Genomic DNA, 24,566 nt, shown 5'->3' on the forward strand with positions numbered 1-24,566 from the left:
CACCGCCTCTCGGAAGTACTAAGGCCCATTCACTAAAGAGGTCTCCACGCGGGCCAGACTCACCCAGAGAAACACAACACCACAACACCCGTACTCTAAGGCCTCTGGTGATACTGTCCCCAGATTACGGGCCAATCATCTCCTGGAATGGAGGGCCCGGTGAGTGTCACATTACAAGCTTGGGGTTAGCCTGTGTGTTGTTGAGTCACTTGGTTCCTTAGGAATGTGCTGATTCACTGTCACCTAAGAGTGACCTAAGACACTAAGAGTGTCACCTAAGACACTTCTGGGTCCTAAAAACAATGAGACCGCTACCAATTGCTACTTTGGGTAGAGAAAGAGAATTTGTTTTGGAGCTGGGTGAGAGTGCTCGATGGCCTCAAATTGGACAAGGTGGGGTGGGGCAGGGGTCGGGGTGGGGGTGGGGAGCCTTCCAGAAGTGGGGAGAGTGACAGGAGCCCGGGCAGAAGAACCGCCAGGACATTTCATCAAGGACGACAGTAGCAAGACCCCCCTCCAATTCTGCCAAGCAGGGGCTAGGCGGGTCCTCCTTAATAACACAGATACGCACCTGCATATCCGCAGGGCCCTTCAGAGCGGGTGGGCAGCGTCGCCTGTGCGGTCACTGATGTTCCTTAGGACGGTCACGCGTGGTGATGTTCTCAACACACAGAGATTTAGTCACTTCTAATGTGTGTGTGTGTGTGTGTGTGTGTGTTTTAAATTCTCTACAGGCAGTGTGTCCTCCTCTTGCCCGCACCCAGGGCAGACCCCAGCCCAGCCCCCAACACCTGGTGTCTCACTGCCTTCCAGTTACTCGCATCCTCAGCAAGGACGACTTGAATCTGCCCCCTGGAATGACGGTCGGTCGGTCGGTCGCTGGTCCCTGAGAGCACCCGCATGACAAGCCCAGGCTAAGCCTCTTACAAGCCGCAGTGTAGTTTTCGTCTACACAGCACTGCACTCACACACTCCTTACCCCCGTGCGGGAAGTGCATTATCCTCACTTGACATTTGATTCACGGAGCCAGCGTCCCTGTAAAACAGCTCCCAGACCAGCCAACAGGCCAGCCCCGGTAGGCGGTGTTGGCCCAGCTCCCCGGTGTAAAGGCTCCCACGGTGGCAGGTTTCACTGCCCACAGGCAGGGCCGGGGAGAGATGCGCATAGTTGGCACTGGGGATGAGGGCTGGGTCCCCGCAGCCCCGGGTGCAGCCGGGTACCCCTTCGAACAGTCAGTGTCACGTTCGGGCTGGCACCAGAGACAAAGGGCCTCCGGGCTAGGAGGGTGGCAGAAAAAGAGTCTGGAGCATGTGGGGGCCCTTCCCTTCCTCCTTCCCCACTCACAGAAGCAGCAGGGGCGTCTCCTAACCTGCAGGACCTCGGGTCACCGATGTCTCCGTTACCCAAAGTCCTCTGGTCCGAACCGCTGCGCCCCCTTTCAACTCAAGTTGAAATCCTAATGCCCAACTTGACGGTGTTAGGGGATGGGGCCTTTGGGAGGGGCTTAGGTCGCGAGGGGATTAGTGTCCTTCATGAGAGAGACCCCAGAGAGATTTCTTATCCCTTCTGCCAAGGTAGTTAGAGCAAAAAGACAACCACTGGTGGAGGAAAGGGGCCCTCGGCAGATACCCAATCGGCCAGCACCTCGATCTTGGTCTTCACAGCCCCCAGAACAACAAGGAATGAACTTCTGTTGATTATAAGCCTCCCGGTTTACAGCATTTTGTTACACTAGCTCAAACAGAGTAAGACACAAGGGCTCTGCCCCTCATCTATTACCACACAGGCCAACCAGAGGCCATTTTAAAACCGCACCCACACACCATCCCTGTTTTTTTTTTTTTTTTTAAGTGCTAAAGACACATTAGCACCTTTTTTTTTTTTTTTAAGATTTTATTTTATTTATTTGAGAGAGAGAGACAGTGAGAGAGAGCATGAGCGAGGAGAAGGTCAGAGGGAGAAGCAGACTCCCCATGGAGCTGGGAGCCTGATGTGGGACTCGATCCCGGGACTCCAGGATCACGCCCTGAGCCGGAGGCAGTCGTTTAACCAACTGCGCCACCCAGGCGTCCCTCATCCCTGTTTAAAGAAAGAATCCACCTCCTTCCTAGGCCATCAGGGCCCTGGGGATCCTGCAATGGCTCCCCGGCCGGTGCTCCTGCTTGACCCCCAATGCTTCTTCTGGCCACAGGCTTCCACAGGGAGCGCTCCTTCTATTCTCGCCCCTCAACCTGCCGTATTCAGCCCCACCATCACCTGCCAGGAATGCCTTCTCTACACCCCGGCTGGGGTCAACTCCCCCAGATGGACCTGCCCAGTACCAAGACAGCAGGGCTCCCGCTGAGATGTTTTTTGGACGGGTCTGGTCTTTCCCGAGAAAGGTGACGGTTGCTAGAACCTAAAGGACAACAAGGAAGCAGCTGTGTGAAGATGCAGTAAATGGTGCTGGGAGCTGTCCCACACGGAACCCCATCCAAGAAACTTCTGCAAAACCCGAGAGCCGTCTCCCCGCCCAGCAGCTGGCCTGACACCCGTGCACAGCAGAGGCTCCGTAAGTGTTTTGCTGAAACAAAATCAGCGATCAGACCTACTTGCTCGCTGCGGGAATAAGGCTGTGGTCCGGCCCTAACTTAGAGTCAAAGTTCTGCCAATCTCATGAGGGCCTTTTTACCTCTTTTAGAGGCTGGTCCTCTAAAAGGACCTTTTGATTACGGAAAACTTCCGAAGTATAGAAAATGTGAGAGAATATCACAATAGACGGGCATATTCCCACCACCCAGATTCTCCAATCCTTGACATTGTGAACAAGGGCCCCTTTAAAAGGGGGTTGTCTCCCCCACCACGGAAGGAGGACGAGGACGGCTGCTTTGGAGACTTAGCCATGGGAAGGACATGACTGAGAACACAGAGATCTAGAAGGGATGTGTCCGAGTGAGGCAGGAGTTGCCATGACTTCCTGACTTCTCGGGGAGACCCCGGCCGGGGTGCAAAGTTGGGGTCAGCTTTGGGTCTTCGTGATCACGAGTACATGTGCGACAGTGTCTATGCATGTGACAGCATACACAGGCATGCTATTGTGTATGTACGAGCGACTGTGCGTACCCTATAAGTGTGTGGTGGTGTGTATGTGTGTGTGAGCGTGAACGTGCGTTTGAACACCCAGTAAGGGGGAAGAGCCAGAGGGGCCGTTCAGAGGTGTCCGCGCCCCAGCAAGGAAAGGGTTAAAGACGCAAAGCTGGATCTCCTGCTTTCTCTGCAAGTGCGCACCGGAGACCACACGCGACACGCGTGTGACCCGAAGCCTCACCGACCCCCGGCACCCTGGCTGCCAATGGGAAGCTGCTGGTCTCCAGAGGCAGAAACCCACAGAGAACAAAAGGCAAAAAACCCAAAAACGATGTGTCGGGATGGCCATGTATATAATTCTTTAGTTAAACGCTGTTGCTATAACACTGTTTTGTTTTCAACACGTTTTTTTCAAGGATTCCCAGGAGCCTCTAACATTGCCCTTGCCTGTGGCCTCTCTCGGGCTGGCCCGCCAGGCCCCTACGTGTGACCTGCGCCCCAGAAAGCCGTTCCTTTTGGCTGGCAATGGGTTGATCACAAAACTAACGTGCGTTACAGGTGATACAAGTCAACAGAGAGAGAAAGGCGAGAATCAGAGTGGAGGAGGCTGCTCCCCCCAGAGACCTTTCCACTTTCTTTCTCCTCGAGGAAGAGACACTGGGTACGGAGTCCCTGCTTTAGTGAAAGCAAAGAGGCGAGTTCATCGAGATCTGGAACCAGGGGCTCTGGGGGCAGCTGTGCCCTCTCGTGAGAGCAAGGAGCCCCGCAGCTGGCGGTGGGCTTCCTCTGAAAAGGAGAAGTGGTTCTTCGTTTGGGGGGAAGCAATTACAGACTCTTGCCACCCCTGATAGCTTTAGCACGGTACAACTGGGGTTTCCATAGCACGAAGGATTTTTTAAACTCAGGGGTTTGTAAGAATGCACGTGGATATATGGGGCACACACACACACACAAACACACATAAACTATTACAAAAACAGGTAGGACATCTCTATTAACAAGTTTCTAAGCGGGACTATCACCCTCTGGCAGAGATCCCCCGTGAGGGCTGTGAATGAAACAGGGAAGCCATACCCGAAACACACTGTGCCCCTCAGACGTTACTTACTAGGTTGGCATTTAAAGGAGACCAGGAGGTATTTACTGCTTCCTGGACAAAGGTCAGGTCCGAAAACACGGCTATTGACCAGGAGGTGGCAGGCCCGCTGGTTCTGGCATTCGTCCAGCACCTTCTAAAAGGAGGGGGTAGAAAAGGGATAGACTTGAAAACCACACACAGTGTCTGGGAGATCCCACCCCCGGGCGGCTCTGGGCTCCGTCTGTCTGGCCTGGGTGTCCACCCAAAGAACCTTCGAGCTGCGCTGAGCTGGGTCTAAGCCGAGAGCTCGCGTACGGGCGTGATCAGGTCTGCTCCGCGTCTCCCTGTCCTTCCCAGAACAAGACACCTGACCCACCCGTGGCAGACCCCATCGGAAGGCCAGCAACCCCCCCCCCCGCCATCTGTCTCTGCTGGAAGTGCTGTGCACAGTTTCAGCAAAAGTTCCTCATCGTGGAGTCCCCAGGAAACATGGGCAATTGCTGAGCAGCTCAGAGCGCAGGTGAGACGGGCCTCGGAGGTCCCCCCCCAGGAGGGCTGCGGGAGCGCTGTGGGGGTCAGGAATCACAGCCAGAGCTCCCCACCGCAGAAAACAGCCGGGCACAGACCACAGAGAACTACTCAGTGTTTGGGGGACGCCTTGGAGACCCAACCCAAACACGGGCCAACTGATAAAAACTGAAAAGCCGATTCCCAGCCTTGCCAACCTCAAGGGCACAGGACCCACGTGTTCCCTTTGGAGCGATTTTCTCTGTGGAATGCTCAGGCGTTGCTGGTGAGCATTGGGCTTAGACGTTTTCCCTCAACTGTCTCTTGCTCTCAATTTTTTTTCCGGGCAGCTCACTCCTTTGTGAATGAACCTGGTCCAGAGAAGCTCGCCGAGGACCGTACACGGGGTCCCAGAGAAGCCTAGCACTTCGCTGCCCCTCTTCCATTTCCAAACGGAGCCCACGACAGTCACAGAAGACTTACACTCGGGGACACCAAGTCCGATGAACATTTCCCAAGAATTTACTTATTCCCATTGGACTGAGTTTGGCGCAGTCACGAGGCTGTCCGCGTCGCGCCCTCTCCTAGTAGCTCATGGCGCAGCTCCGAGGGGAAGGCCGGCCCTACCAGGTAGTCCCTCAAGGGGTCCAGCGGACGTGTATGAAATCAGGAAACATGTCCAGGGGAAACCCTGAGGACCCTCCGATGACGGGACATGTTCTCGTGGCCAAGGGTCATCATGAAATGACTCAGCCCCTGGGGGTCTCCAATGTCCGTATCACAGCCACAGCGCGGGACTCAAGGCAGGACTGTTCCCGAACTGTGTCCTGGCTAAAAACCGCATTGGGGGGGGGGGGGAGACCTTCCTGGTGACCCTCAGCCATGGGCCAGATCCACTGAGGGGCTTCTGGGTGGACGTTGATACCTGTTGTCTCCCACATCAGGCACCCTCCCTCCGAGGGAGAGGAAGCCCCTTGCCACAGCTCCCAGGCCCCAGTCAAAAGACACGACATAGAGGCTCTCTTGATCTCTGGATGAAAGAGCAGCGCACGGGGACGCCTCTGACAGACAAACCTTCTGCACAACATCAGAACCGGGTTCACAAATGCTAACTTGTCTGCTTGGCTCTGGAAACATCCTCTTCCCTCGGGCCTGCCTGGCAGAGCCAGGCACCCATGCTGGGCGGGGAGGGCGGCGCCTGTGCGTGGGAGCTCAGGGTGCCAGGGGGTCGCTCCGTCACAGAGCAGGCACTCCCGTCCCATTGGCACTGGCCAGTGCTCGTCTTATGCACCTAGGAGAGCAGCAGAGGCCCCGGGCGCCAGGGCAGGCTGGGCAGGGAAGTTGGGTAAGGACTGGGCACAGGCCACGAGGGCTACAGAATGTGGTGGGGGACACACGGAAAGTAACTTCGTCTCCAGAAACAACATGTGGCCTCTGGGAAGTCACTCAGACACATTCATTTGGCTACTCAGCAGGTACCTTTGGCAACCACATGACTTTCCAGATACTAAGATGCTTGGAATGGAAGCAGCAAGTGGTGGGGAGAAAACAAAAACCCCTTACATTACCATACTATTTGGGCTTCTCTTTGGGCCTTAGGGAGAGCTACACAGCCTTATGCTAATTCCATTATTCCTTAGTCTTCCTCAACAATTTATTTTCGCCCACATTTCCTGTGGCTGAGAAAAATCAAAGAGCCAGGAGGAGTCTAAAATTCCCATTGAAATATTGGCTCTGGCCTCCTCCTATACCAGATCTTTCCCTTAATGCCAACAAGAAAGAAAGAAAGAAAGAAAGAAAGAAAGAGAGAGTAGGTGCTCTCTGCAAATTCCTGGTACTCTCCAACAGAAGAACAAATCAGCAGAGGCTGCCCAAAGTAGCTTAAAACCAGAATAATGTCCTCATCTACAACTGGAGAAGAAGACCATTTTGTGAAGAACAACCGTGACTGAGGTTTCCCTTCCTCCAGTGCTTCTCTGAGAAGTTGATATGACCTTGGCCGTCAGCCTCACGGGGACCTGTGGTTCCCACTAAAGCATCCCCAGCTTTCTTTGCTGGGGAATCGACGGGAGGGGTGGTCCCAGAGGTCAAAGCCCAACTTGACTGTACTTGGCTTTACCACAGTGGGGACTACGCCTCTGGATAAATTCATACTGCACGTGTGCTAAGGGAGCTCTCCAGGAAGGAGGAATTCCATTTAGACTTGTCTGGTGACGAATCCTTTTGAGAAGCAAATAGCTCACCCGTGAAATTGAGGATTCGTATGAACTGAGGTTTTTGTGGATCAGGTTTGCTGTGAGTGAACTATGTAATCACAAGCATATATACAGAGAAAGAGAGAGTGTGATGGGGAGAGGGAGGGAGGGAGGGAGGGAGGAAGTGAGGGAGGGAGAGAGAACCGTTTCATCATCTTAAAGCATCTACAAAGGGCAGTACCTGCAATGTGGTGGGAGCCACACAGGCCACGTGGTCTTCCCTCTGGGAGGCAGGCTGCTGGGCACTACACATTTGATAATCTTGCCCATAAAATGCTGATTGGACACTTATCGTAGAATGCCGAGGGCACTGTAGATTCAAATGGTCCCCATCACAGGCATAGGCGGTGTGGTTTTGCAGGAGTTTGGTTAGATAACCTGGAAAATATTCAGCTGGGTTACTAGAGGCCCAGAACTCACCCCTCCTTCCCAGCTTTCTGAAAAGGAGGACCTCGGCTCCCCCCAGAGAAGGGGTTGGTCAGTCAGGAAGTTGGGGGACAGAGCTTCCTTAGCAGCTCCCAGGGAGAAGACCCCAAAAGGGGCTCAAGGTGAAGCTAAAGGAGAGGGTGCCAATTTTCCCATCTGGGTTGTAAAGCTTGGGTCTGGAATGGCCCATTGGAAGGCTCAGAAGTCTCGTTCCCTTTGGGACTGGCCAGGAGCCAAGAAATCCTGAACCATTTCTACGCAGCTGGAAAAAATCCCAAGTGGGTGTCCCCTGGACATGGAGATGCCTGTCCCTGAAGAGATTTGGGTTCTCTGATCTCCCTCTAGCTAGGCTGTGCCTTCCTGAAAGGGCAGGATGCCATTTTATTTTGGGGTGATCGCTCCTGGGCCCTGGAGAGAAAAGCAAGGCAGGGCACCCTGCTCGAGCTAAGGGCCTGCTCTGAAGGGAGGGGAAGGGGTGGATGGTGGGGCTCTGTCACCGGTTGGACAATGTCCCACCACAAGTTCATGTTCACTGGGAACCTCAGGTACCCCCTTATTTGGAAATAGGGTCCTTGCAATTGTGATTAGTTAAGATGAGGTCATAATGGAGCAGGCTGGTCCTTGACAGGTGTGATGATGTCCTTACAGGAAGAGAAGAGACAGAGGGAAGACAGCCGTGTAAAGACTGGAGTGATCTAAAAGCCAAGGAAGCCCAGGATTGCTAGCAGCCACCATGAGCTGGAAAAGGCAAGGAAATGTTCTTCTGTAGAACCTTCCGGAGGCAGCCTGGCCCTGGCACACCTTTATCGGAGGCTTCTCACCTCCAGAGCTCTCAGGGAGTGAATTTCTGCTGTTTTCAGCCATCCCAGCCTGCAGTTCCTTGTTACAGCAGCCCTGAAAAAACCAACACAAGCTCCTCATCCCAGGGTCCCAGGCCACTTCTCATGCAGGCTGGACAAGCTACAGAGCCTTGGGCTCTGAGGAGCTGTGTGCATGGCCTGGCACGTTCTGGCGGCATGGACCACTTCTCAGAACGGAGGAAGGAAGGTTCATCTGAAATGTAGATTCCTTTCCTCCTTCTCACACCTCATGAGGTCAGTTGCAAGGCAGCTGGGAAGGGAGCCAGGGACTTTCTGGTGAGGTGTGTGGGAGCCAGCTTTGGCAGCCCGTGGCCTCTGAGGGGGTGGAGGGGTTGCCGAGGAAGGCAGTTTCAGAACTCCCCTATTCCCACACAGACGGCCTGCGCTGAAGTCCTCCCTGACGAACTTTCAAAATCCTCTCTGACCATGGTTTTCTGCAAAGGGCACCCACTGTCGCTCCCTGACCTTGCCCGAAAGTCACAGTGAAAGGGACTGTGACATCTGCCATAGGAGGGTCACACTTGCCCACTTAAAGACGAAGAGTGGGAGTGCCCACTTTACAGGTAACCCAGACCCGAGGTCTCTCACCGCAACTCCCTTTTTCCTTCCCACCCTTGAAAGAAGAAGGCAAGAGGTCAGCTACCCTGAGTTGGTTTCCCTGGGAAAAGCGGACCCTAGCTCAAGCAGCAGAACTGACATCAGGCCTGGGGCTGTAAGTCAGGGTCCTGCTTGTTGGAGCGATGTCCTCACTCTCACCGTGCTCCCTGCCAGCCGCTGAGAGACGCTGGGCAGAGACCCCTAGGTGGTCCAATGGCAGGTCAGCAACTTCCTGCAGGAAACACGGGCGGACCTTGGTAAAGCCATGAGCCTTTATGAGCCACACCAGGAATTCAGAGTCGCCCTGATGCTGTCCCAGGCCAGCACCCACCCCAAAACTCCCCAGGCTGGTACCCCCACCCCTGGACCTCTTCAAACTCATCAGTAAAACTTTCTCATCCACCCATTACCATATCGTTCACCAGGACCATGCCAGATGACCCGCCAACTAAGATGTTAAATTAATCCTGGGAGCATGACTTCGGCTTCATGGCTTGTCCAACAGTCTAGTCTACTCTAACTAGAAGAAGGAAATGAGAAGGCTGTGGGGGTGTCAGAGGCACAAGACTGAAGGGGCCTGGGTCCCAGATTCAGGGACAAGATTCTCTGAGCTTTCTCCACAATCTGTTACATGGGTGGAAAAGAAACCTGTGCTGTTTGGGCCATTGTTTTTCTTCTATTTGTCACGCAGTCTGTCCCCTGTGAGCAGAACTTGATCTCCCCGGGGTCATTTACATCAAAACACGACTGAGTGCATTGCAGTGACCTGAGCCCCACTGCGCGCCATACTGGTATTCTGAGAGCGATGTGCTGGAGGCAGAAGCTCACTGCAGAGAATGGACTCTGGAGGCCTCCCGGGCCCTTCTGCCAGTGTGTCAGTCCTAACACCAGGAGGTACAAAGAAGATACCCCACCAGTAAAATCTGCTCCAGAGTCAGTCCAGTTCCTATGTGTTTGTCCAGACAATGGAATATTATTCAGCACTAAAACAAAAGTAGATATGAAACTGCAAAAAGACACAGAGGAAATGTCAATGCATATTATTAAGTGAAAGAAGCTAATCTGAAAAGGCTACAGACTCTACGAGTCCAGGGACATGACATTGTGGAAAAGGCAAAACTATGGCGATGGTGAAAAAAAGGACAGGGGTCTTCAGAGGATTGGGGGAAGGGAGGGATGAGCAGGGGGAGCATGGAGGATTTCAGGGCAAGAGAACTAGTCTGCACAATCCTGTGGGGACGGACACAAGTCATGACGCATTGTCAAAACCTACAGAACACACAGCACCAAGAGGGAGCCCACGGTAAACTATGGACTTTGGTCCATGTTAAGATGTGTCAATGCAGGTTCATCCATTGTAATACATCTACCACTCTGATGGGGAATGTTGATAGCAGGGATGGGGCAGGGGGGCAGGGGGGCAAGGGGGAGGCTGTGCCTGCATAGGGACTATGGGTATTTGGGAATTCTCTGTATCTTCCATTCAATTTTGTCATGCACCTAAAACTATTCGACAAATGAAAGTCTATTTAAAAGAAAAAAATTAAAACCACCAGGCTTCCCCAGAAGAGTGTTACCTTTGGGAGGAGAGGGGTTCGTGACAGGGAGGGGACAGGAGGATGAGCTGGCAAAACTTTTTTTCGATCCAAAGGGTGGATACATGTTTTACTTTGTGAAAGTTCACCTAGCTACACGTTTGTGATAGGTGCACTTTTTGGTGGATAAATAAAACTGTTTAGAAAAAAACGCTTTACCTACAGTTATCTGACCAAAGCGCTTTAACCAATGAAGAAAGTCTAGACACTGTGCAGCCTATGGAGGATTGATAGGTCAAGGGCAGTGGTGGGAGCATGTTCTACAGCTGATCATATCCACGCCAGATGTACTCTAGAATAATGGTGGAAGATGCCCTCATGAAGACAGGCCACTGGCCCTCACACCTCAGGGTGCTTCCCGCACCTCCTTCTGATTGGCCCACAATGTCAGAAGCTGCTAAGATGTCAGGAAGAAGGACACATTGGAACTACCCCTGGTTTTCAGCAACACAGACGACATCAAGAACCTTTTGAGAGACACTTGGGGTGGTGAGGCGGGACACCAACCAGGTTGGAAAAGGTTGAAAAGCAAGTGGAAATTGAGGAAATCCCAGATGGCTCTTGAGGTAGACAGAATAGTGCCCTCCCACCGATGTCCCCAGATCCCCATCCCTAGAGCCTAGAAACATGTTTCTTTTCATTGTAAAAGGGACTCTGAGTGCTGATTAAGTTAGAAATCTGGAAAGGGCGGGGGCGCCTGGGTGGCTCAGTGGGTTAAGCCTCAGCCTTCAGCTCAGGTCATGATCTCAGGGTCCTACTTGTAATCTCTGTCTCCCTCTCTCTCTCTCTCTCTCTCGGTCAAATAAATAAATAAATCTTAAAAAAAAAAAAAATCTGGGACTCTGAGGTTGTGATTCAGTTAGAAATCCGGAAATGGGAAGGTGATCCTGGAGGATCTGAAAGGCTCCATATAGTCACCAAGGTCCTCCTAAAAAGGTCAAAGTTGATAAAAAGATGTGGCAGTGGAACCAGAGGTGGTTCCACAGCCATGAGCCCAAGAATGCAGGTGGTTTCCAGAAAATGAAAAAGGCAAGGGAACCCTGATTTTAGACCTCTGATTTCCAGAGCTGTAAGAAAATAAATCTCTTCTGTTTTAAGCCACCAAGTGTGAGATGATCTGTCACAGCAGCCCTAGGAAACAGCACAGTTTATTCAAACGACTCTTGCGACATCTTGGTAAAGATGAGAAGAGACACGGGGCTAAAGTTATAAGAACTGGTGTCTGGGATCAGATTTTTAAGTAATTATGATCGAGTTAAAGCTAGGAGAGACCTAGGTATGCATCTCTGTGTGTAAATACATATGTAGATGAGTCCTATGTCGTTTGTAAATTATATTTTTTACTGAAGTTGACGTAGAACACATTCAAAAGTGCTCTTAGCAAGATGGTGGTCGCAATATTGGAGTGTGGGCTCCAAGCTAGGAAATGAGTACTGGGGAGGCCCAAGGGCATAGAGGTGTACTGAGACCCAACAAGGTGAGATTGGGTGCAACCACCCCAGCAGGCTGGAGAGGTAAGATCTTGTGCCCCAAGTGATTTCAAGGTGGAGCAGTTGTAGACAATGGAAATGTCCAAGAGATGGCCATGGAAGAGAGTGTGACAAGTGGATGGAAAGGAAGGTTGCTGGAAATGAGGGCGACCTCTGGAACAGGCATCTCCCTATATAAAGGCTAGAGCTGGGATGGAACAGGAGCCGTCTGCCAAGGTTGACCTCTAACAAGAGGCAGATGACAGATGACCCTCTCCCAATCTTTCAAGTGTGCTGTGAGCACACACTCTTTCCATTGCATCAGGCAGAGTCAATACATTACTTAGTGTTTTAGTCCGTTCAAGCTGCTGTAACAAACTACCACAGATCAGGTGGCTTATAAGCAACAGAGATTCATTTCTCATAGATCTAGAGGCAGAAAGCCCAAGATCAAGGTACCAGCACGATTGCATTTTAGTTAGGCCCCTCTTCCTGGTTCAGAGCTAGGGCCATCTTGCCTTGTCCTCACATGGCACAGGGGCTAGGGAACTCTGTAGCATGTCTTTTTTAAGACATTATGGGATGAGGGAATCTCATAAAGACTCCACCCCAATGACCTAATCACCTAATAGCATCATCTTTGGGGGTTAGGATCTCAACCTACGAATTTTGGAGGGACTCCAAGATTCAGACTAACATTCAGACTCCAGCGCTTAGCACACCTTGGTTTCTTGGCTGGTTCAAATGAGATCCCTTTTAAAGAATGACTATCACTGTAGCTTCCTGTTCATGGTTCTCTCTCAAACGCTGCATCATGCTGGATCAGTCAAAAATGCTTTATTTCTTATTAGGCTCAGCCAGAGCTCTGGGTCACACTTTATATATGTGGGCCAGTATTTACTGCCCTGAAGGACGGCAGAAGAGCAAACTGATAAGAAATCAGTCCTTAAAGCCTGGCTTGGCCTGGAAATGCTCTGTGGATCCCTTTAAAAAAATATTTCATTCATTCATTCATTCATTCATTCATTCTGTGGATCCTTGTTAGCGTCACATAGTTGAGGGGCCAAGGTGCAACTTATGTTTAACTCCAAGATCCTCTCCTGATGAATCCTCACTCTGTGTACCAGCAGAAGTTCCCACAGCTAGTCCTATGGCTAGGACTTTCCTCAAAGATCATCTTGAAAGGCCTGGTTGGATTGGGCAGATCTTAGAATAGTTTACATAAAGGCTTTTATGTTTTCCTTTTTAAAAATGTAGATGGATATTTCATGTAGAAGGAGTCCCTAAGAGTGACAGGAGCTCTCCTCTGTCTTCAGAAAGACGAGGGGAAGTCTCTCTTAAGATTCTCATTCCCATCACCTTTACAAGGAAAACCCATTTATCCAGAAATATTCTAGTGACCTGAGAATGACCAGAATGTAAATGACTGATTTTCAAGGCATCATGGATGTGTCCCCCGAAGTGTTCTACGAGAGGAAGAAACATTATGCAGGGGAGAAAGGAGGTGTTATAGCAAAATAAGCTTGGGGTGTATGGGTTAAAACAAGGCAAACACAGTTCTTTCCCTGTAGGACTTCAGATATGCCAATGTGTACAGCAGCTGTCAAATATCAAAAATGGGAGGTAGATTCCCTTACTCATAATTGACCAGCCCTCCCTTCTTATTCTTTTGCATGAATCTGAGTGTTATTGTTAAGCACATCATTCCTTTTTAAAGATTTATTTATTTGAAAGAGAGCACAGCAGGAAGGGAAGAGGGAGAGGGAGGGAGGGAGAGAATCCCAAGCAGACTCCACACTGAGCATGGATCCTGATGTGGGGCTCGATCTTACGACCCTGAGTTCACGACCCTGAGGTCACAACCTGAGCCAAAAACCAACTGTCAGGTGTTTAACTGACTGCACCACCCAGGCTTCCCCAAACACATCATTCTTAAGGAAACAGAGTTTCATATACCACAGCCAGTGCTGACAGCTGATTTAAGTTGCATGATTTCAGAAGGCTCTTCAGAATCCCATATGGTTTCAGAATCATCCTGCAGTGTTGGGGGACAGGGAGAAGGAGCAGGGGGCAGAGGATGAGATGCCCAAGTGCAGGGTTTATAGTGGGATTAAGGTGTGTGACTGTGCCACCCCCTCTCAGCATTGGTGTCGTGTTTTATGGTGATGATCAGATGACATAATGGCCCAGCATTTTACCAGCCATAACCCACAATACCAGCTGAGGGAATTTTTATTGTACTGTCAGCCCTGAGGAACACAAATTTACACAGAACTCTTGGGTGGCTTGCAAATCAAACCGTATTCACTGTCAGCCTTGTCTGCTCTGAGCAGTGATGGTAAGACAATCAATTCAGAGACAAGTACATAGCCCAGTAGCTACCATCATAGTCCAGAAATGTCATTCATTGCTCAGCTTGAGGGGAAAGGAAAATTTTCCTTCCTTCCTTCCTTCTTTCCTTCCTTCCTTCCTTCCTTCCTTCCTTCTTTCCCCCTTTCCTCCCTCCCTCCTTCCTTCCCTTTCTCCTTCCCTTCCTTTCTACCTCTTCCTCTCTTCTTCTTCTCTCTTTCCTTTTTCAAAATAATTAAGGTTTATGGGACACCTGGCTGGCTCGGTCAGTGGAACATGAGATTCTTGATCTCGCCGCTCAAAGCTCGAGCCCCACATTAGGTGTAAAGATTACTCAAAAACAAAACCTTTAAAGAATAATTAAGGTTTACAATATTACTAAGATTTAGAACAGGCCAAAGAAGCTGCAAATTCTTCCTCCTTTCCTTTCTGAAGTCAGAGCCCTTCCGCGAGAGTCCAGGTTTCCCCGGGGCTGATGCTGAGTCACTCTAAGCACAGGATACAAGTACATCAGTTGCTGGCCCAACATCCGTATGCTAAAGTCCCCTAATCACGAGAGGCCAATTTCCCCACCTTCCTTCTGGGAAGAGGGTAGAATTCAATTCTGCTGGCCCTGCTACCCTCCTCCACTTACTTAATAGAGCAGAACCCTCCAATCCATTAATGCTTTAGATAAGAGACCACACCCTTTTATTCACAAATATTCAAAGGTGTTTCTACATGTTTGAAGTTCTTTTCCAGAAAAGGTTTTTTTTTTTTCTTTTGTGTTTGTGAGTGTGTTTAGAGAATTGGCAAAAGCAGGAACAAGGGGGCAGTCCACGAGGCTTTAGGGCAGTGAGTCAGAGTCTTGAAGAGTGCAGGAAAGGCCCCACAATGGATGAAGGGCTCATGACTGGGCACCAAACACCCAAGAGCGTTAAGAACAAAAAGTGAAGTCACTTTAAGTCGTTTCTCTAGGCCCAGGTTTCCACAGGAAAGTTGAACCTGGAGGTTAATTATGAAGACAACAAGAGCCATCAGCGTGTGTCTTGGGTGTTTGAGGGGGAATCACAAAGGCTAGGGACCTCCAAAGGTAGCTCTCTGAACTTAAGTGATGAGCTTAGATCCTGGTCCCAAAAGAGAATAGAGGAGGACAGAAGGTGAACTGAGGGTCTAGATGGGGTAGGGACCATATATTTTCTCCTGAGCATGGGGGAGGGGCATATTTCCCACTCCCACTTACCATCGTGTGGGCCAGTGGAAAGTTCTGGCCAATGGAAAGGCAGCAGAAGTGATGTTTGTCACTTTCAGATCTGGCCCTTGAGATTGTGTGACCTCTACTCCCTCTCTCCCCATCTGCTGTCACATACGGAAGACAGAAGGGACAAGGACAGCTCTGAGGACCCAGAAAAGATGGGGGAGGCACAAGATGGAAGGCATCGGGTCCCTGAATGACCGCATGGAGCATAGCGTTCCCCTTTTTCCAATTACACTGGAGCACAGCATGAGTAAGAACTAATCCTTTATTTTGTTAGTCCCCTAAGATTTGGGAGTTGTTTATTTCAGCAGCTAGACTACCTGGTCTAATACTCCAGCATTTTCTCAATTGGTATTATGTTAAGTAGAAAGCTGGCAGGACTTTGAGAAGTACCAAAAACTTTCACCAAACACACCTCATTGGCTTGTGATGTGTATTGTTGACACCATTCCACATGGCCTCCAGTTCTCATCTGGGAAGTCATCTAAGTTAAAACCTTGCTACAATTAAAGTGAGTTAAATTACTAACGAGTTACAAGGGACTAGAGGTCTCATTAATTAGTCACCACGTTCCACAATGCCACTGACTTTTATAAACTGCATTAGCAAAAGTGGAAAGAAGATACTAGTAGGCTTGGACAAAATGCTCCCAGACAGGCAATATACTTGTTTCTATATACTAATGGGTGTGGGAAATGGTGTGGGGCCGTGCACACACACTGTGGTGTGTGTTCTCCACTCCAGAGAGTGCTGGGCCTGGATCAGTAGCTCCAAAGCACAGAGGTGGTGGCCACAGGCTACAACAAGAGGAATTCAGGCTCTGAACCTGCTCACATCAGATGCGTCCTTGAGGATGTTGAGTAGAACCTCTTTAGACCTCAGCTCTAAAATCAGAGAGTTATGCATACTTTAGAGGGTTGATGCCCAAGTGATGAGAGTCAGCATAAGTAGGGCACCTTATATGGTGGTCAATAGGTAATTTCTCTTCCCAGAGGAGAGCGTGTGCGTACCAGAAGGAAAAGAGACAGGCAGTCCAATCTCTGGAAGAGAGCCCCAAAGAAGGCAAGGACAAGGAGTACTCTAAATCCACTTCTTCCCAACTCCACCTTGGTTTGGTCTTGGGACAAAGACATCTGGTGAAAGAGTAGAAAGTGTTTGCTTTCATAGTCTATAAATTGCCCCCAAGGAGGAGCTCAACAATTGATTCTCATGCCATCAATTACTGGTCCTCAGGTTTCAGGGTGCTGTGGAAACATTTTTGGCAGAAATAAGTGCAACAATCCCTGAAAAGGACCAGCTAAGTGCTAATTTGGGTAAATTTGCTGGCTTCTGATAAGCCACTTCTCAGCCTACAAATTCTTGAAATCCAGTCTCTGACTATTTTTTTCTCAACAAAGTGAGCGATTCTCTTTGAGAACAACACTGCTTGGTTTTCTTAAAGCCAACTAAAGTACTATTTTCAAAAACATCGAACCTACAAACTTCCCTTGTTTGCTATTGTTCCAAGAGCATTTAGAGGAATCTCAAATTGTATTGATTAAAATGTTCTCAAATTTCTAATCAGATATGGGAAAAAATTAAATCTGGAAGCTGACTGCGAACTTTTGCTGAGGAAATTGACAATGTTCCCTGGCTCGCTCTGTGACTTTTCTGCTTTGAGAAATAACATCCTGTGTCTTACAGGAGAGCCACATGGCACCCAGTCACCAGCTTCTACATACACAGACACTTTCGCATTGTCCTGGGACTTGGAATTCTTGTTTCCAATGCTAGTTTCTGGGAGTCACTTACCCAAGTATCTTCTATCTTGTTATTTTCTCTCCTAATTCCCCCTTGTTTTCTCTTTCTACACACCTACCCTGTGATTTATCAAGCCCCAGACTTTCCCCTTTAGAATCATATACATATTTTCAAGTGGATTTTTCTGTGTGGAAAGGACCATGACCTAGTCACATTCAAACACATCGATAAAAGCCTCATGCCTTTGCTTATGTACTCCAACTAACCCGCAATAAAGGCACTTGCCTACAAGTCCTCTCTCTCTCAGCTCCCCACCTGCTTGGTTGGGCTGCTCCCTGGGCACTGCTCCCATGTGGCTCCCTGTGGGGCCACGATGCCTCTTTCCTGGAAGACCCGTGAGTATAATAAACCCTTTAATTTCATATGCCTTCCCAAATATAATTTCCATGACCATGATGGAGTGATCCCTGGAGAACTTACTCCTGAGTTTACAACACAGTAATATACTATATTATATATACATATGTGCATACATATAACATATATAGACAATAATACACATACATATTTATATACATATACACAGAAAGAGAAGGGTACAAATCAACTGATTAAAAATGACTCCAAGCATGCTGTGTTGGACTTGAATTACAATCGTATGATTACATTCACTATTTTATTTTGAACAGGTCTGGTAGGAGCTCCTTCCTGCTTTCCACCAAAGGTTTCACATCCTACAAAAAGGAACGCCTTGTTTGGTAACCAGGAACTAAACCCAGAAAGTTATCCAGTGAGCGACCATCTGGATTAGATTAGTGTGAAGGTAACGGGATCGACCCCCATTGGCCTCAAGCACCTAACCGGAATAGTTTTCCTTTTCTTTGGGGTGCAGAGGAACCCCCCGACGACAGAGCTCCTTGCTGATGAAGGCGGGGGGCCGCCGTGCATTTGATAACTTAATGCAACTCTTTAAGCAGCACTTGAAACTCAGATATGAAATCTACACTTGATCTTCCCTGCTCGGAACTGGCCAAATTAGCGGCTCTATCCCCAGGGACAACAAAAGGCTCTCAGAAATACTCAGGGAAGCTGACCAACCAGAACGCCCCGCACAGCCAGCCGTGGGGATGGACAGGTGCTGCCCTCCCTGCCGCCCGGTAAAGAGCCTTTCAACTTCAGATTGCCTAGACCCCGTCTGCCCACCGCCGAAATGTGTAGGATGATCAAGGGACGTGGGATCCGTTCAAGGGCGAGGGGAAGACTCCAGGGCATGCATTTTGTGCTTCATTCAGTTAATTGGAAAATTATAGAGTGATTTCACTGCTTGTAATAATGAAACTTTTTTTTCCCCCTCACACCTTAGAAGTGATGGTGTTTGGTGAGTAGCCCCGTAAACCTCAGAAAGCCATTTGGAAGGTTGTAACGATTAGATGTAGAAGCAAAACAGGTTTGCTGTTTGGGTTGGTTGGTGAATGGGTTTGGTTCCCTGGAACAAAACCAGAGCAGGCAAGTTTCTAAAAGTTGAAACAAACGTAAACAGCGTATCTCAGACACTGCATTTGGGAACAGGCTGGGTGACCCCTCTGTCCCTTACAGCCTCCTCTCTGGACCAGTGGAGGATCTCAGATGGATCGTTTGGCTTCCCCTTTCTTTCACCTTAGAATTAGGGGAGGTAACCATATTTCTCCCTTTGTATTTCACAGACACAGGGGAGGCTGGACAATTGTAAAGAAATACGGGCGCCCACACAGTAATTGGGCTCACCTGGCCTTGCTCTTGGTATTTATCCTTAATTGAGTCCCTGGCACGCTCCCCCCTCCACTCCCCCACCCTGGGGCGGGTTTAAAACTTCCCCAGCAGGCTTCAGACCGCCCTGGGGGCCCACACTTCCTTAATTCCACCAGGAGCTGCTTATTCACTTCTGTCTCCCTCCTTTGCATATATTTTTTTTCTGACTGTCCTCATCTTGGTATGCTTTGCTCTTCTTAATCTGTTACCTAATTTTGTAAACAATCATTTAGGCACCTGCTGAGTGAGGCCGCCTCTCACTTTTGAGCCCCATCTGGTCTCCTTTATTCTCTACCCACCCCCAGAGTCCTTCCCTAGTTGTTGGCTCCTAGCCGTCTTCTGGATGGTTAGTTTGAAGAAAAATCTGACTCTGGTCTGTGGTATAGGCAGCCGATCCTCATTATTCACAGATTCCATATTTGCAAATTCACCTATACACTAACATTTATTTGTAACTCCCAGAATAACAGTTGCAGCGCGTCCCCAGCTCAAAACGTTTTTGTCCCCAACAGGCACCATCCCAGCTGAGGAAGCACGAAGTGACACTTTGCCTTCTGGGTTTAGTTCTCTTATCAAAAACAAGTGTCCTGGGGCGCCTGGGTCACTCAGTGGGTTAAAGCCTCTGCCTTTGGCTCAGGTCATGATCTCAGGGTCCTGGGATCGAGCCCCGCATCATGCTCTTTGCTCAACAGGGAGCCTGCTTCCCCCTCTCTCTCTGCCTGCCTCTCTGCCTACTTGTAATCTATGTCTGTCAAATAAGTGAACAAAATCTTTAAAACAAAAACAAAAACACAAACAAAAAACACAAGTGTCCTGGGGCACCTGGGTGGCTCAGTCCATTAAACATCTACCTTCAGCTCAGGTCATGATCCCAGGGTCCTGGGATCGAGTTCCGCATCGAGCTCCTTGTTCAGTGGGGGTCTCCTTCCCCCTCTTCCTCTGCCTGCCCCTCCCCGTGCTTTTGCATGCTCTCTCTCTCACACACACACAAATAAAGGAATCAATCTTATACACGAGATACAGTAGAATTTGTATATCCATGTGATTGCTAGCCTCCCAAGTGGTTCCTGTTCATGTATAATTCAAACATGCAGAATCACTTTCTGGGATTGCCTTCAGAGCACATCTCAGTGTGGCAGGACTTTGTCTTTGATTTCTAAAAGAATATAATTATATTCATTCCTGCTGTTTTTATAAAAATCTACAACCTTTAAAAAAAAATCCTTGTCATCTCCTGGCTCTTATGACCCTGATACTGGCTCTCAGAGATGTCAGGGAAGTGTTTTTCTTCTGGCTGTGCAAAGAGGTGGCACAGCCAGCTGGTAATGGGGCCAGAACAAGGCTCCACTCCAACTCCTGGTCCAGAATCTCTTCTCCGGGTTCAAGGGACTCCCCACTAACTCTGAATCCAGGACTCTGAATGAAGGAAGAACTGCTTGCCACTTCTCCCTCTACACTTTGTTGTGATATTATGCTTAATGCTGGGGTAGAGGAAGCACAGGGAGTGTTTAAAATACCGGGGGCAGAAAGAGGGACAATAAAACCAGCAGGTGACAGAAGGCTTCCAAGTGGGAGGTGACACCTGCAGAGAGAGCAGGAACCAGCCAAGTGAACATAAGCCTCAGGCACCAGGGGCAGATGTGCGAAGGCTCAGAGGGCTTGTGGAGACATTCTGCACAGCCGACCAGCGACCAGTATGCAGGGTATGAGGTCAAGGTCAAAGGCTGGAGAAGGAAGCGGTGCCTTGCCAATGAGTCTGAACTTCCACCTAAAGGCAGATGGGAGCTACTGCTGACTTGGATGCAAGGGAGTGATGCTGGTCAGATCTATAGTTCAGAGAAATCCTTCTAGAAGTCTGTGCTAGACGGATTGGAGAGACCCATGATGAAATTAGGGTGGTTGCAATCCTGCCGGGGAGCTTTAATGCAAGTCTTGGAGATGGGGTGAGAACAGCTGAGACCAGAGTCAACATCACGGGTGCACAACCCGAGCATTGCGTACAGCCCCACGCTCAGAAGGGCTCCCCACTTGGTTTAACACTCCGCTGTCACCATATTGAAATTCTTCATAATTTAACCTTTGAACTTGTGTTTTGTAAGCGAAGCTTCGTAGGGCAATGGGGCACGTGCGTGGGTAAAGGAGGCACCCACACTATGAGCTGCCACCGTGCCTTTGTGCCTCGTTCTCGTGGTGATTGAAATGCCCTGAGCATAGAATTCTGGGGGACCCACAATGGTGATGCACCCATGAAACCCAAGGGGAGCATCAGAAAGGCATACTTCACCTAGGACGGTAAACAGAGATGGGGACGGCAAACAGGGAGTCACCACAGCATCGGCGAGAATCAGAAATGGCTTTGTACCAAGAACGAGGCAACGGCACTGGGAGAATGAGGAACGGCCAGGGAGCCCTGTCACATCCATCCTTCCTTGTGTTACTCGCTGTGTGATCCCACTGCCTGTGCTGGAAATGAGGAGGGGGGAGGGACGGGAAAGTAGGGGGGCCTTTCAATCCTTCCTCCTGCATCCATATGACAAAGGTAGAGAGTGGTAATGAATGTGCAGTGATGAGCAGGGTTGGAGTTGGGTCATTTCTGTAATCCCATAGATACGCTCAGTGCCCCTAGATCTGCACTTAAAACCGGCATCACCTGTGGCACCTGGGGGCTCAGATGGTTGAGTGTCTGCCTCTCGGTTCCGGCTCAGATCATGATCTCAGGGTTGTAAGATCGAGCCCCATATCGGGCTCCACGCTCAGTGCAGAGTCTGCTGGAGATGCCCTCTCTCCCTCTACCCCTTTCCACCTAGCTGTCTCTCTAAAAATAAATAAATAAACCTTTAAAAAAAAACCTCCCTCACCCCACATGAAGATGAACAGCAAATCCATGCTAATAACTTCAAATGCTCATTTTCTTTCCTCAGGACAGCGTGGAGAGCAAATACAAACACCATGACAAGTTAGGAGAGAGACCACAGAAGGAAGGAGAAGACTTCCTATTTCAGTGCCTTTAGCACATCCCCCCTGATTTCTGAGCAAGGGGCCCCCGTGTTCATTTTGCACCAGGCCCTGCAAATTATGCAGCTTGTCCAGACTGAAACGACAGTGATTTTGGTCGTAGATTGAGTGGGAGCAGGTGACAAGGGAAGTGGAGCCGGGGTTGGGGGGGGATGTGGCATGGGGGACAGGGAAGACGTGACGATGAGTCCAGGTTTGAAACTGGTGATACGTCCATCCGGGAAACTCAGCTCTGGAATGCAGGCTCTGCGGGTCTTTCCGCAGCACCCGTGGGCATCCGGCAGAGGGCCCCGGAGCGGACACTCCTGGAGGGTCCCTGGAGGTGGTGGCTGACGCCACAGGTAATGGCTGGTAGAAGAAACGTGGGCAGGGGCCAGTGGGGCGGGGGAGAAGGAAGGCATGCAGACATTCAAGAATTCAAGAGGTGGGGCAACAAAGAAGGCTCCAGAAAGAAGTCTGACGGAAAGGGCCACAGAAGGAAGGGAAAGGCTCAGGGTGGCTGTGGGGGAGGGGCAAATATTAGAGAGTTGACCCAAGTGGGGCTCTGTTAGCTCGAGTGGCTGTGGGCCAAGTGCCCAGTCTCTCCTTGCCTCAGGAGGGCACATATACAATGAGGGTCATGAGAAGTGATCCCAGAAGTGATCGCTTATGAGGAGTGCTCAGTAACTTATGAGGAGTGCTCAGTAAGTGCTCCCAGCTTCTGGTCCTTCCTCAACCTGTGGGGGCATCACTGTAACCTTCACATGGGGTTCTCCTTGCTCATGTCTCTACCTCCGGATTTCCTCTTTCCAAGGACACTGGTCATATTAGATTGCCTCCCCCCCACCTCTATAACTTTGTCTTAACTCCATTACTTCCACAAAGACTCTCTACCAGGGAGGTCCCGTTCTGAGGTAGCCGGGTTAGGACTCGGACACATCTTCCCAGTGGCAGGGACGAGAGGACATGATTCAACCCCGAGTGCTCTCCCCAGAGTCAACGCTACACAAACATTCTCCTTTACCATAATTGCTTCCATTCGTTCTTGTTCTATTCAAAGTTATGAGGAAGAGACCAACGAGGGGCAGCTTGAGTTTGGGGAACCCACACGTGTTGTGGCCACGATCTCCATGACAACATGACGTCTCTCAAGCAGCACGCAGCTGCCCGGGGAAGGTAAATATGTGAAACAAGGAGGGGGAACAAAGAAAAAGGAACGACACATTCTGGTAATGAGCCAAAGACAACCCTGGGCAGAAACACTCACAACAAAGCAGAGAGGGAAGGTCACTCACTGTCGTGGCTCTCCCAGCGCTGCCCAGGGGGACAGGGACATAGGTGGACAGAAATAAACACCAGCCCCTCTCGACTTCAGGCGATACACTGTTCTCTACAGGTGCATAGAAGGAAAACCAGATTTTGATAATTTATTTAAATAAATAATAGGTGTACTCTGCGGAGTAAAAAGGTCTTCTGAGCCAGCTGCCAAGTGAAGCACTTCTACTAACCAAGTGCTGATGTTAGAAGCGGTGAGAGTCCCCGCATCTGATCTCAAGATAAGCAACAGGTAGTAACAGAGGGAGTCACTGGAGGTGTCAAGCTGGGTATCACCTTCCTAGAAGGTATTTCTGGGGCGAATCTCGAAGTCATCAACCCCAAAGGAAAAGACAGCTGGAGCCAGGAGATGGGTCAAAGCTTAGAGAGCGAGTGAGCGGCACTCTGACGTCGGCAGGGGTTTGGGAAGGGAATCGTGGAAGTCATCTGTGGGGCAACAGGGCGGCTCTCAGCAAAGCCAGGGGCAAGCAGTCTCTCCTCTGTGCCTCCCTCCCTAATCCAACCCCCCCCCCAGTCCCATGCTGTCCTATCTCCTCATCCCAATGCCAGGAGCCACACCGCCTTCTCTAGAGCTCTTCCCCTTGGCAAAGCTCCAGGTTCCAGAACCTTTCCATCTTCCCCTTCTCCTGCTCTAAGACCTGCTTATCCTGCACGGAAGACCCCCACAGCTTTGCTAGACATACTGCCCACGGAAAGGATGCAGGAACCCGCGTGAGTATGGCTGATGCGGGCACGTGTAATCTACAAGAGGGCCACGCCCACCTGCACCAGACATCAAAGCTCACGCGGGAATCGTGAGTGACGGGACACCACATTCCTCCCTGTGTGATGCCCTCAGAGCACAAGGTCACAGTGGTGACGGTCCAGCACAAAGGCATGCGAATAAAACCAAGAAGAAACATCAGACGGATCCAAACTCAGGACATCCTATAATGGAACTGTCTTGGAATCTTCACAAACGTTAGCATCGGGATAGATAAAGACTGAAGGACTGTTCCCAGGTCGCAAGGACGCTAAAGAGATGTGACAGCGGAAAAGAGCAGTGAGCCGGGATTTTCTTTTGCTCTAATGTACGTTACGGGGACGACCAGTGAAACCCGAATGAGTCTGTACATTAGAAAACAGTATTTCGTTGGGTTAATCTCCTGATTTTGATCGCTGTTCTCCGTTAGGTAAGTCCCTGTTCCTGTGGGACACACAGAAGGGTTTAGGAGTAAAGGACATCTTGCTTGTGACATAGGAATAAAACAACTGTGATAAAATGGCAAC

General features: G+C 49.9%; 1 protein-coding gene across 2 annotated transcripts in view; it reads right to left on the reverse strand.

Moving 5' to 3' along the window:
- The window catches only part of EVA1C (eva-1 homolog C), a 69,156-nt gene that overhangs the window by 29,557 nt on the left and 15,033 nt on the right, over positions 1 to 24,566 (reverse strand). Inside the window, exons 2-3 of one of the 2 annotated variants that reach the window (XM_044251022.1) lie at positions 7,089 to 7,285; positions 4,176 to 4,299 (exon numbers count right to left, since the gene is read on the reverse strand). The exons of the other annotated variant lie outside the window; for it this stretch is intronic. Coding sequence (XP_044106957.1) covers positions 4,176 to 4,299; positions 7,089 to 7,285 — 321 coding nt within the window. The remainder of the gene's footprint in view (positions 1 to 4,175; positions 4,300 to 7,088; positions 7,286 to 24,566) is intronic. 2 annotated transcript variants of the gene reach the window in all.

The sequence above is a fragment of the Neovison vison genome, chromosome 6 (assembly GCF_020171115.1).
Source record: "Neovison vison isolate M4711 chromosome 6, ASM_NN_V1, whole genome shotgun sequence".
NCBI lineage: Eukaryota > Metazoa > Chordata > Mammalia > Carnivora > Mustelidae > Neogale > Neogale vison.